The sequence below is a fragment of the Choloepus didactylus genome, chromosome 6 (genome assembly GCF_015220235.1).
Source record: "Choloepus didactylus isolate mChoDid1 chromosome 6, mChoDid1.pri, whole genome shotgun sequence".
Classification (NCBI taxonomy): Eukaryota; Metazoa; Chordata; class Mammalia; order Pilosa; family Megalonychidae; genus Choloepus; species Choloepus didactylus.
In genome coordinates this window covers 49,250,320-49,264,067 of record NC_051312.1, presented here as the reverse complement: position 1 = coordinate 49,264,067, position 13,748 = coordinate 49,250,320, and the positions used below count along the sequence as shown (strand labels likewise).

Genomic DNA, 13,748 nt, shown 5'->3' with positions numbered 1-13,748 from the left:
GTAATGAATGGTGGTATGGTAGCACAACTTTGTGAATGTAATTAATAGCACAGAATTATACATGCAGATGTGGTTGAAAGGGGGAAATTTTAGGTTGTGTAAATGTTACTAGAATAAAATTTAAAAAAAACAATAAACCCATAGGACTGCACAACACAAACAGTGAACTCTATTGTAAAAGATGAACTATAGTTAATAGTGCAACTATAAAAATGTTCTTCTATGAATTGTAACAAATGTACCACATGAATGCAAGGTATTAATAATAGGGTGGTATATGGGAACTCTGTATTTCATGTGTGCTTCTTCTGTAAACCTACTTCTCAAATATTTAAAAAAAGTCTTTTCTACCTCTATTTGTTTCCTGAACTTACTGAGTGCTTATGGTGTTTCTAGAAATTTAAGGACATCTCATGTAGTTCTAAAACGCAGGGACTGTGGGATATTAACTGACATTAGCTGTTTTGTTTTCTTTTTTTGCCTTACATTTCTGAATACTACATGCCTTTCCCAATGTTCAGTGTACTGCCGTGGGGAGATACAACAGAATGCAGAAGCTAAATCCCTAAACTACCCAACACTTTCAACATTCAGTGAAAATATTTCCAGGCTGGGGAAGGGAGGAGTCATTGGGAAGCAAAAGGTTAAGTTACCATTCACATCCCACCAAGGTCAGGCCCAGCATGAGGGCAATGCAGAAACCCCGTATAGGTTTGAGGAATCTGAGAGCAGAAGAAACCAGTGCCTCTTTCCTGAGGAGAACCCAGGATAATGACTAGAGCCCAAGACACTGACAAGGCCCCAGAGTTCTCTTAAGAAGGGTAGAGTAAAATTCTGAGTGTGGAAAGATGGCCCCACAGGAGCAGCAGTGTGTGTTCCCAAGCAGCCAGTTTTCCTTGATACCAGCTCCCAAGGGATTTACTTCGTAGGGACATGGGAACAGGAGCAAGCTTGCTGCAGAGTGCCCCAGCTGTATCACTGTGGCCTTGTGGAGCATCAGAGAGTTTAGAAACTTGTTTGGATTAAAAAGCAAGTGGTAGGGAAAGAAGACCTGGAATCTAAATTTTCATACTGGTCCAGGACACCCCCATACTATAAGACAGTAAGGTGCTAAATCTCTTCTTTTGTTTGTCTTTGCCCTGCCTTATTCAAAAACAACCAAAACAACAAATGATTTGAGGCTTAAAAAACAAGTTAAGAGACAATAAATTGAAGAGTCACTTTTGCTATCAGGAAAAAATGTTCCCCTCTGGCCAAAATCCTGGCAGGAAAATGTAACTTAAGAATATGAGGTTACTTTTAGTTGAAATAAAAAGTTGCAAAGGTGTTTCTTTTTTTCTTTTTTCATGCAAGCGACATTTATATCTATAGTTAGAATTTTTAAACTTGGGGCTTCTCTTAAAATTTAGTGAATACAGTAAAAATTACATCATTCCTTTAACAATATTTCAGTCAACAGTTAATTCCAACAATTATAATTTTATACTAGTTTCAAAAATCATTTTGTGATTTTTCAAAATCATAACCAACAAAATAATCATAAAAATAAACTTTAGTTTCCAACTAAATAAAAAGGATCAGAGAGAGAGAGAGTTACCATTTTCTATTTTAGTAATGGAAATGGTGTCAATTTGTTGATTTATTACTCCTTATGACCATCTATTGTCACTTAACCTGAGATCTAAATATAATGTTCTCCAGGAACATAAAAAGGACACTTCATGGGTGTGGTCTTCCAAAAGACCTCTCGGTATTTTCACAATTGGCTGTATGCTCAGAATGATGTATGAATCAGCCTTGGCCTGATTATGTTACCTGAGAGTATTTTAATGAGATCTCAGGAGAGCAATCCTCTGAAATAAGCTTACAAAGAGTAACATACATCAATCTTACAGAAATACACATAAAATGTCACCTTCTTTCATCAACTGTGACCTGAAAACTACTTTTCATTAAAAGCCAAAGGGGGAGGGGGGGCAAGATGGCAGACTGGTGAGCTGTATGTTTTAGTTACTCCTCCAGGAAAGTAGGTAGAAAGCCAGGAACTGCGTGGACTGGACACCACGGAGCAATCTGACTTTGGGCATACTTCATACAACACTCATGAAAACGTGGAACTGCTGAGATCAGCGAAATCTGTAAGCTTTTGCGGCCAGGGGATCCGCGCCCCTCCCTGCCAGGCTCAGTCCCCTGGGAGGAGGGGCTGTCAGCTCCGGGAAGGAGAAGGGAGAACTGCAGTGGCAGCCCTTATCAGAAACTCATTCTACTGATCCAAACTCCAACCATAGATAGACTGAGACCAGACACCAGAGAATCTGAGAGCAGCCAGCCCAGCAGAAAGGAGACAGGCACAGAAAAAAAACAACACGAAAAACTCCAAAATAAAAGCGGAGGATTTTTGGAGTTCTGGTGAACATAGAAAGGGGAAGAGCCCTGAGGCGCATATGCAAATCCTGAAGAAAAGCTGATCTCTCTGCCCTGTGGACCTTTCCTTAATGGCCCTGGTTGCTTTGTCTCTTAGCATTTCAATAACCCATTAGATCTCTGAGGAGGGCCCTTTTTTTTTTTTTTTTTTTTTTAATCCTTTTTTCTTTTTCTAAAACAATTACTCTAAGAAGCCCAATACAGAAAGCTTCAAAGACCTGCAATTTGGCAATTTGGGCAGGTCAAGTCAAGAGCAGAACTAGGAGAGCTCTGAGACAAAACGCAATAATCCAGTGGCTGAGAAAATTCACTAAACACCACAACTTCCCAAGAAAAGGGGGGTGTCCGCTCACAGCCATCATCCTGGTGGACAGGAAACACTCCTGCCCATCGCCAGCCCCATAGCCCAGAACTGCCCCAGACAACCCAGTGTGACAGAAGTGCTTCAGATAACAGGCACACACCACAAAACTGGGCGTGGACATTAGCCTTCCCTGCAACCTCAGCTGATTGTCCCAGAGTTGGGAAGGTAGAGCAGTGTGAATTAACAAAGCCCCATTCAGCCATCATTTCAGCAGACTGGGAGCCTCCCTACACAGCCCAGCAGCCCAGAACTGCCCTGGGGGGACGGCACTCACCTGTGACATAGCACAGTCATCCCTCAACAGAGGACCAGGGGGTGCATGGCCTGGAAGAGGGGCCCACTTGCAAGTCTCAGGAGCCATACGCCAATACCAAGGACTTGTGGGTCAGTGGCAGAGACAAACTGTGGCAGGACTGAACTGAAGGATTAGACTATTGCAGCAGCCTTAAAACTCTAGGATCATCAGGGAGATTTGATTGTTAGAGCCACCCCCCCTCCCTGACTGCCCAGAAACACGCCCCATATACAGGGCAGGCAACACCAACTACACACGCAAGCTTGGTACACCAATTGGACCCCACAAGACTCACTCCCCCACTCACCAAAAAGGCTAAGCAGGGGACAACTGGCTTGTGGAGAACAGGTGGCTCGTGGACGCCACCTGCTGGTTAGTTAGAGAAAGTGTACTCCACGAAGCTGTAGATCTGATAAATTAGAGATAAGGACTTCAATTGGTCTACAAATCCTAAAAGAACCCTATCAAGTTCAGCAAATGCCACGAGGCCAAAAACAACAGAAAATTATAAAGCATATGAAAAAAACAGACAATATGGATAACCCAAGCCCACGCACCCAAATCAAAAGATCAGAAGAGACACAGCACCTAGAGCAGCTACTCAAAGAACTAAAGATGAACAATGAGACCATAGTACGGGAGACAAAGGAAATCAAGAAGACCCTAGAAGAGCATAAAGAAGACATTGCAAGACTAAATAAAAAAATGGATGATCTTATGGAAATTAAAGAAACTGTTGACCAAATTAAAAAGATTATGGACACTCATAGTACAAGACTAGAGGAAGTTGAACAACGAATCAGTGACCTCGAAGATGACAGAATGGAAAATGAAAGCATAAAAGAAAGAATGGGGAAAAAAATTGCAAAAATCGAAATGGACCTCAGGGATATGATAGATAATATCAAATGTCCAAATATAAGACTCATTGGTGTCCCAGAAGGAGAAGAAAAGGGTAAAGGTCTAGGAAGAGTATTCAAAGAAATTGTTGGGGAAAACTTCCCAAATCTTCTAAACAACATAAATACACAAATCATAAATGCTCAGCAAACCCCAAATAGAATAAATCCAAATAAACCCACTCCGAGACATATACTGATCACACTGTCAAACACAGAAGAGAAGGAGCAAGTTCTGAAAGCAGCAAGAGAAAAGCAATTCACCACACACAAAGGAAACAGCATAAGACTAAGTAGTGACTACTCAGCAGCCACCATGGAGGCAAGAAGGCAGTGGCACGATATATTTAAAATTCTGAGTGAGAGGAATTTCCAGCCAAGAATACTTTATCCAGCAAAGCTCTCCTTCAAATTTGAGGGAGAGCTTAAATTTTTCACAGACTAACAAATGCTGAGAGAATTTGCTAACAAGAGACCTGCCCTACTGGAGATACTAAAGGGAGCCCTACAGACAGAGAAACAAAAAAAGGACAGAGAGACTTGGAGAAAGGTTCAGTACTAAAGAGATTCGGTATGGGTACAATAAAGGATATTAATAGACAGAGGGGAAAAATATGACAAACATAAACCAAAGGATAAGATGGCTGATTCAAGAAATGCCTTCACGGTTATAACGTTGAATGTAAATGGATTAAACTCCCCAATTAAAAGATATAGATTCGCAGAATGGATCAAAAAAAATGAACCACCAGTATGTTGCATACAAGAGACTCATCTTAGACACAGGGACACAAAGAAACTGAAAGTGAAAGGATGGAAAAAAATATTTCATGCAAGCTACAGCCAAAAGAAAGCAGGTGTAGCAATATTAATCTCAGATACAATAGACTTCAAATGCAAGGATGTTTTGAGAGACAAAGAAGGCCACTACATACTAATAAAAGGGGCAATTCAGCAAGAAGAAATAACAATAGTAAATGTCTATGCACCCAATCAAAGTGCCACAAAATACATGAGAGAAACACTGGCAAAACTAAAGGAAGCAATTGATGTTTCCACAATAATTGTGGGAGACTTCAACACATCACTCTCTCCTATAGATAGATCAACCAGACAGAAGACCAATAAGGAAATTGAAAACCTAAACAATCTGATAAATGAATTAGATTTAACAGACATATACAGGACATTACATCCCAAATCACCAGGATACACATACTTTTCTAGTGCTCATGGAACTTTCTCCAGAATAGATCATATGCTGGGACATAAAACAAGCCTCAATAAATTTAAAAAGATTGAAATTATTCAAAGCACATTCTCTGACCACAAGGGAATACAATTAGAAGTCAATAACCATCAGAGACTTAGAAAATTCACAAATACCTGGAGGTTAAACAACACACTCCTAAACAATCAGTGGGTTAAAGAAGAAATAGCAAGAGAAATTGCTAAATATATAGAGACGAATGAAAATGAGAACACAACATACCAAAACCTATGGGATGCAGCAAAAGCAGTGCTAAGGGGGAAATTTATACCACTAAACGCATATATTAAAAAGGAAGAAAGAGCCAAAATCAAAGAACTAATGGATCAACTGAAGAAGCTAGAAAATGAACAGCAAACCAATCCTAAACCAAGTAGAAGGAAAGAAATCACAAGGATTAAAGCAGAAATAAATGACATAGAGAACAAAAAAACAATAGAGAGGATAAATATCACCAAAAGTTGGTTCTTTGAGAAGATCAACAAGATTGACAAGCCCCTAGCTAGACTGACAAAATCAAAAAGAGAGAAGACCCATATAAACAAAATAATGAATGAAAAAGGTGACATAACTGCAGATCCTGAAGAAATTGAAAAAATTATAAGAGGATACTATGAACAACTGTATGGCAACAAACTGGATAATGTAGAGGAAATGGACAATTTCCTGGAAACATATGAACAACCTAGACTGACCAGAGAAGAAATAGAAGACCTCAACCAACCCATCACAAGCAAAGAGATCCAATCAGTCATCAAAAATCTTCCCACAAATAAATGCCCAGGGCCAGATGGCTTCACAGGGGAATTCTACCAAACTTTCCAGAAAGAACTGACACCAATCTTACTCAAACTCTTTCAAAACATTGAAGAAAATGGAACACTACCTAACTCATTTTATGAAGCTAACATCAATCTAATACCAAAACCAGGCAAAGATGCTACAAAAAAGGAAAACTACCGGCCAATCTCCCTAATGATTATAGATGCAAAAATCCTCAACAAAATACTTGCAAATCGAATCCAAAGACACATTAAAAAAATCATACACCATGACCAACTGGGGTTCATTCAAGGCATGCAAGGATAGTTCAACATAAGAAAATCAATCAATGTACTACAACACATTAACAAGTCAAAAGGGAAAAATCAATTGATCATCTCAATAGATGCTGAAAAAGCATTTGACAAAATCCAACATCCCTTTTTGATAAAAACACTTCAAAAGGTAGGAATTGAAGGAAACTTCTTCAACATGATAAAGAGCATATATGAAAAACCCACAGCCAGCATAGTACTCAATGGTGAGAGACTGAAAGCCTTCCCTCTAAGATCAGGAACAAGACAAGGATGCCCGCTGTCACCACTGTTATTCAACATTGTGCTGGAAGTGCTAGCCAGGGCAATCTGGCAAGACAAAGAAATAAAAGGCATCCAAATTGGAAAAGAAGAAGTAAAACTGTCATTGTTTGCACATGATACGATCTTATATCTAGAAAACCCTGAGAAATCGACGATACAGCTACTAGAGCTAATAAACAAATTTAGCAAAGTAGCGGGATACAAGGTTAATGCACATAAGTCAGTAATGTTTCTATATGCTAGAAATGAACAAACTGAAGAGACACTCAAGAAAAAGATACCATTTTCAATAGCAACTAAAAAAATCAAGTACCTAGGAATAAACTTAACCAAAGATGTAAAAGACCTATACAAAGAAAACTACATAACTCTACTAAAAGAAATAGAAGGGGATCTTAAAAGATGGAAAAATATTCCATGTTCATGGATAGAAAGACTAAATGTCATTAAGATGTCAATTCTACCCAAACTCATCGACAGATTCAATGCAATCTCAATCAAAATTCCAACAACCTACTTTGCAGACTTGGAAAAGCTAGTTATCAAATTTATTTGGAAAGGGAAGATGCCTCGAATTGCTAAAGACACTCTAAAAAAGAAAAACGAAGTGGGAGTACTTACACTCCCTGACTTTGAAGCTTATTATAAAGCCACAGTTGCCAAAACAGCATGGTACTGGCACAAAGATAGACATATAGATCAATGGAATCAAATTGAGAATTCGGAGATAGACCCTCAGATCTATGGCCGACTGATCTTTGATAAGGCCCCCAAAGTCACTGAACTGAGTCATAATGGTCTTTTCAACAAATGGGGCTGGGAGAGTTGGATATCCATATCCAAAAGAATGAAAGAGGACCCCTACCTCACACCCTACACAAAAATTAACTCAAAATGGACCAAAGATCTCAATATTAAAGAAAGTACCATAAAACTCCTAGAAGATAATGTAGGAAAACATCTTCAAGACCTTGTATTAGGCGGCCACTTCCTAGACTTTACACCCAAAGCACAAGCAACAAAAGAGAAAATAGATAAATGGGAACTCCTCAAGCTTAGAAGTTTCTGCACCTCAAAGGAATTTCTCAAAAAGGTAAAGAGGCAGCCAACTCAATGGGAAAAAATTTTTGGAAACCATGTATCTGACAAAAGACTGATATCTTGCATATATAAAGAAATCCTACAACTCAATGACAATAGTACAGTCGGCCCAATTATAAAATGGGCAAAAGATATGAAAAGACAGTTCTCTGAAGAGGAAATACAAATGGCCAAGAAACACATGAAAAAATGTTCAGCTTCACTAGCTATTAGAGAGATGCAAATTAAGACCACAATGAGATACCATCTAACACCGGTTAGAATGGCTGCCATTAAACAAACAGGAAACTACAAATGCTGGAGGGGATGTGGAGAAATTGGAACTCTTATTCACTGTTGGTGGGACTGTATAATGGTTCAGCCACTCTGGAAGTCAGTCTGGCAGTTCCTTAGAAAACTAGATATAGAGTTACCATTCGATCCAGCGATTGCACTTCTCGGTATATACCCGGAAGAACGGAAAGCAGTGACACGAACAGATATCTGCACGCCAATGTTCATAGCAGCATTATTCACAATTGCCAAGAGATGGAAACAACCCAAATATCCTTCAACAGATGAGTGGATAAATAAAATGTGGTATATACACACGATGGAATACTACGCGGCAGTAAGAAGGAACGATCTCGTGAAACATATGACAACATGGATGAACCTTGAAGACATAATGCTGAGCGAAATAAGCAGGCACAAAAAGAGAAATATTATATGCTACCACTAATGTGAACTTTGAAAAATGTAAAACAAATGGTTTATAATGTAGAATGTAGGGGAACTAGCAATAGAGAGCAATTAAGGAAGGGGGAACAATAATCCAAGAAGAACAGATAAGCTATTTAACGTTCTGGGGATGCCCAGGAATGACTATGGTCTGTTAATTTCTGATGGATATAGTAGGAGCAAGTTCACAGAAATGTTGCTATATTAGGTAACTTTCTTGGGGTAAAGTAGGAACATGTTGGAAGTTAAGCAGTTATCTTAGGTTAGTTGTCTTTTTCTTACTCCCTTGTTATGGTCTCTTTGAAATGTTCTTTTATTGTATGTTTGTTTTCTTTTTAACTTTTTTTCATATAGCTGATTTAAAAAAGAAGGGAAAGTTAAAAAAAAAAAAAGAAAAAGAAAAACAAGGAAAAAAAAAAGAAAAAAATAAAATAAAATGCATCATCATTTAAAAAAAAAAAAAAAGCCAAAGGGCTTTTGAGATATTTCAATAATGTTCAGGAAATCAATCTTACATGAAACTGAAGGAAAACATCGAATGTCATTAAGCAATAAAGCTCAGTTCTGTCAGTGGCCTACCTCTGAGCAGAAGCCTTAGGATGTTTCTCTTCCAGTTTCCTCACGAGTGCCACTGTCAGCTGACCCATCTCCCCCAGAGAACCTTCTGGCATTAAATGAGTGTCTGAAGGTTCTGGCAGTTGCTTCAGACCAGGGTTGCTGGCACTATCTTGTAGGACCTAATAAGTGAAATATAGAAATAACGTAGCTAATTCCATTGGGTGGAAATAGCTAAACTATATATGCCAGTAATATAACATGTCACTTCTCATAGTTCTTTCAGCCTTCTTCATACAGAACATAAATTGTATGTCTGGCAGAACACAAGAAGGCAGTCCTAAGCAAAAGCTAGTGTATTATCATCTATTTAATAAAACATTGCTTATATAAATATATGTGTCTACCTTTTTATATTTATATGTATAATTTTAAACATTAAGAAGTGAGTTCATGCTTGCCTCCTGAAAACAACTTGAATTTTTTTTTTCTCTTTTTGAAATACATCTTAAAGATCTATTCTGTCTTGCCTCTGACACACTACACTAACCTCTTCTGCTAAGCTGCTGCTGCTTTCCTGATGAGCTCTGGTCCAGGTGTCATGGTGAATGTGATGCTCTGTCTGGGTCACATCCACTTGTGCATTTAGCTCTTCTAGGTATGTCAGAACAAACTGAGGATATGCCTGTAGGACAGGAAAAAAAACAAAAAGTAGTTACCAGCCTTGTAAGCAATGCCCCAAACTGTACAAAACTGAATAAGAGGAAGATAAATTTGATTCATGGTAAAGAGATTGGGCTGATAAATTTTGCAATTTACTATCAATTTCAAATCAAAATCAAGACAAATTACTTTAATATTAAAATTTCTAATTGGTTGCTTAATCTGATCAAATTTAGCTACATCGCTAATCCTCATCCTTAGATAGACTGGTATAGTTTAAAATATTAAAGCCATCTTATATATTAATAACAATAGTTAACATTTATTGACTTATTTCTACATACCAGGTACTAATCTAAACTCATTATATAATGTGCAGTTGCTGCATTGTTTGGGAGTATTCAATTCTGCTACAGAACACAAGAAAACAAATGGGATGGATGAAACTCAATGCATGCATTAAGTATAAATAAGTGAACTAGTAACCTATGAGACGTGTCAGACAGATAGTAAGTAGAGCATTTGTCTTTGAACATAGATAGAGGCGGGAGAACAAAATAAAATTTAATATTCATAATTCACTAAATAACAAACAAGGTAACACATACTTAAAATACACTAAATATAAATGAAGCACAGGGGGCATACAATAATCATCTCTTAAATTGGCCACCCATTGCTGACTCTCATTCTGGATCCATGTATCCTCAGTTAGATAATATCCGTCATTGCTCATCAGGCTAACTGGGGAGCACAGCTATTGCTCCCTTATATCTGTTGGTGCAGCACAGAGGGAGAGAGAGGCTATGCAAATATTGCAAGCAAAATTCAGGGGATGTGGTCTTTCAATCCACCTGCACCTTATCCTAAATATGTTAACCTAGCCCATCTCTCTCCCTATACATTTTGCTTTGTGTTTTAAATTAATTTAATAAATGGTGATTTGAGCATTTTAATTTGGTCTGCATGCCTTGCTGTCCTATGACCTCTAGGTTAGCTCACCTAGTAGTGTACTTAGAGTCTACCATTGTACCAAGGTAACATCCCACATGGCCACATATTTACTTTTTATTCCTAGCAACAACCCTTTGAAATAGGTACTATTACTGTGCCCATTTTACAGATGAGAAAACAGACACAGACCACATATTGCATGATCCCATTATATGTCCAGAATAGGCAAAGCTATAGAGATAAAAAGTAATTAGTAATTGCTAGGGATGGGAAAACGGGGCAGAGGAGCATTAGTGTGGAAATAGGGGGAATGGAAAGTTACAGCTAATGGCTTTGGGATTTCTTTTAGGGAGGACAAAACTGTTCTAAAATTAGAGCATGGTGATGAATGCAGAACTCTTTGAATAATGTACTAAAAAAATGAATTGTAGACTAAATGGGTGAATTGTATGGCATGTGAATTATATCTCGCTAAAGCTATTTTTTAAAAATTTAAGAGAATCAATTAAAAAAATAGAAACACAAAGTAGAGCTTTTGAACCAGCAGAAGAAAAAAAAAAAAGAGGGAGGGGTAGCAAGAAAAGAGATAAAAGATGCAAATTAAAACCATGGTAAACTGAAATTTTTGTTAAATTAATCAATGAATGACTATCAACAATTTAAATGTGCATTCTCTTTAACTTAAACATACATATACAAGGGTGTTCATTGAAGCATTGTTCATAATGGCCTCAGAATGCATCACCAGGGTACTGATTAAATAAATTACAGCAGATCCCAAAGATGAAATATTGAACATGAATTTTAAAAGATAGCACTAGATGTGGATGTCAATATGGAAGGATGACCACAATATATTATTGGGTGGAAAAAGGCAGGTCGCAAAATAATATGTACACTCTATATATTATATATCATCTATTTATTTATCTATCTAATGGCTCAAGAATGATACACTATCAATGATAATCTTCGAGGAATAGTTTTGAGAAGTACTTTGGTCTATTATTTTATTCAGTTCTAAATTATTGGAGGGTATTTTTTTTGTTTTTGTTTTTGTGTTTTACAACTAGTACACACTACTTTTTATTTAAATGGGGACCATAGTATAATGTAAATATATACATAATAATTTCTGTAAATAGAATCAAAATTCTGCTGTTAGTGAATAACTCTGGAGAATGGACTTAAAATTCAGGAAGAGAGACTTTTACTTCTCATTTAACATATTTTCTAATATTAATTTTTACTATATTCATGGATTAATTTTGTAAAATATATATACTTTAAAGAAAGACCCAATTAAAAGTAGTCTTTTCTTTGCACATGCTAATCAGAAATCTTGGAAAGAGATTTATGAATCACTAAGCTAAGCCAAAATATTAGCAAAAAGAAATTTAATCTTAAAAAAGTAAGATTTTCATTTTACCTTGAAGCTTATGTCATATCTACTGCACTGTATAATTTTTTCAAATGTCATTTCCTATTGTCTTACATATGCCCCAGACAATTCAACTGAAGTGAATGTGATGTCTAATGAAGAAATAGATTATTTTATATTGGCACTGCAGTAAAACAGCAAAATCAAAATTCAGCCACAAAATACCCCTATATTTTCAATATGAGAGGAAATATGAGTAGTGGGATATTATATCAAATATGGTCCAAATTATTAGAGCATCAAAAAGAAGCAATTTATAAAAAAGCAAAATAAACAGTAAGTACATTCTGAGACAATAATGTGAAAATGGCATAGCTCCAATTCTGGCAATTTGAAATTTTTCATATTCTTTGGTAGTTGGATGTTCCACAGCCTCCAATAGAGTTCCCTATAAGTTTGTTCTAAGGTCCATTTCCTGGAAAGGAGCTGTACCTGGAACTTCAAAATATTTTCAATGAGATGGATGAAGAAGTGCCCAAAAGGTAGGGCCACGATGTGGCTGAAAATTCTGCTAGTCATCACAGAAGCAAAGAAAAAATCTAAAATAAAGGTCCTGCTTTGCTTCCTGGAGTTGACAGTCTAGCAAAGGAGGCAGACATACACAAATAACACTAAGTGATGAGAACTAACGGAGACATTTAAAAATTGTCCCGGCATTCTCCCTTTGGAATTATTCTAAACCATGCATACTTCATTTTATTTTGTCCTTCCCAGGTCCAGGAGATGGCTATTCCAGCACTGATACCAAAGTTCTTCTATGTTCTGTACTCCAAAACTAAAGTGACATTGAATTCCATCCAGGTGACCATGTGTTCGATCATCAGACCGTCAATAAAATAACTCTTTCCTCCAAAATCAAGAATTCTAAACTTCTCTTCTGGGGGGCAGGGGAGGCTAATCTTCTAACTTTACCTCCCTCCTAGTGTACCTACTCATTGCCCTAAATTCATCTCTAATCTCTTAACCTCTCATTATTCCCATTCAATCTGCCCTTCGAATTTCATTTTCATTCTTCTTATTCTAATCCATTTATATATCACCAGCACATACATTTTAATAAAACACATCTTCCCACTTCAAAAACTTTAAATAATGCCCTAATACATACTGATTTGCATCCTATGTCTTTCCTGGTTTCAAATTCCAGCTGTGCTATTTTCTGGCTTTGTGATTTGAGTAAGTTCCACTTTCTTGAGGAAGAAGTTTTACTATTGGAGACTGAATGAGATCATGCTCAGAATTTCACACTTGACAAATTCACCCTTAAAATTTAATACCATTTCTTCAGTTGCTAAAAAGACTTGCATCCATTTATAAAACTTTTTTCTCCCTATGGGGCTGAGGAGTCACGTTCATCACCCCAAAGAGGTTCCCTCCTTGTACATTTGAAAGGCCACATATTTTGTACTAACTTGGGGCTGCCCGAGTGTTTTTGTCCTCAAGGGAAGTACAACGGGAAGGTCAGCAGAATCTTCCCTGGAATGTTTTAAACCTCAGAGACACTGTATACTCTCGTCAAGCGTATTTTTGAAGAGTGTCTCTTTTTTTTCCTGATTACAAATGCTTATTGTAGGAAACTTAGAAAATAGAGAGAAATTTAAGGAAAATAATTACCCATCTTCCCAACAACCATATGATGTATAAACTTGCAGTTTTGTTTCTCTCTATATATTTTTTTCTTGGAGAAAATATCAATACAAT

At 37.1% G+C, this 13,748-nt stretch overlaps 1 protein-coding gene across 1 annotated transcript in view; it reads right to left on the bottom strand.

Annotated features, from left to right (window-relative positions):
* DCDC1 (doublecortin domain containing 1) overlaps window positions 1-13,748 on the bottom strand; it is a 632,177-nt gene that overhangs the window by 253,244 nt on the left and 365,185 nt on the right. The window contains 2 exon segments of the mRNA XM_037839043.1: window positions 9,014-9,171; window positions 9,540-9,674. Of these exon segments, the coding sequence (XP_037694971.1) occupies window positions 9,014-9,171; window positions 9,540-9,674 (293 nt within the window).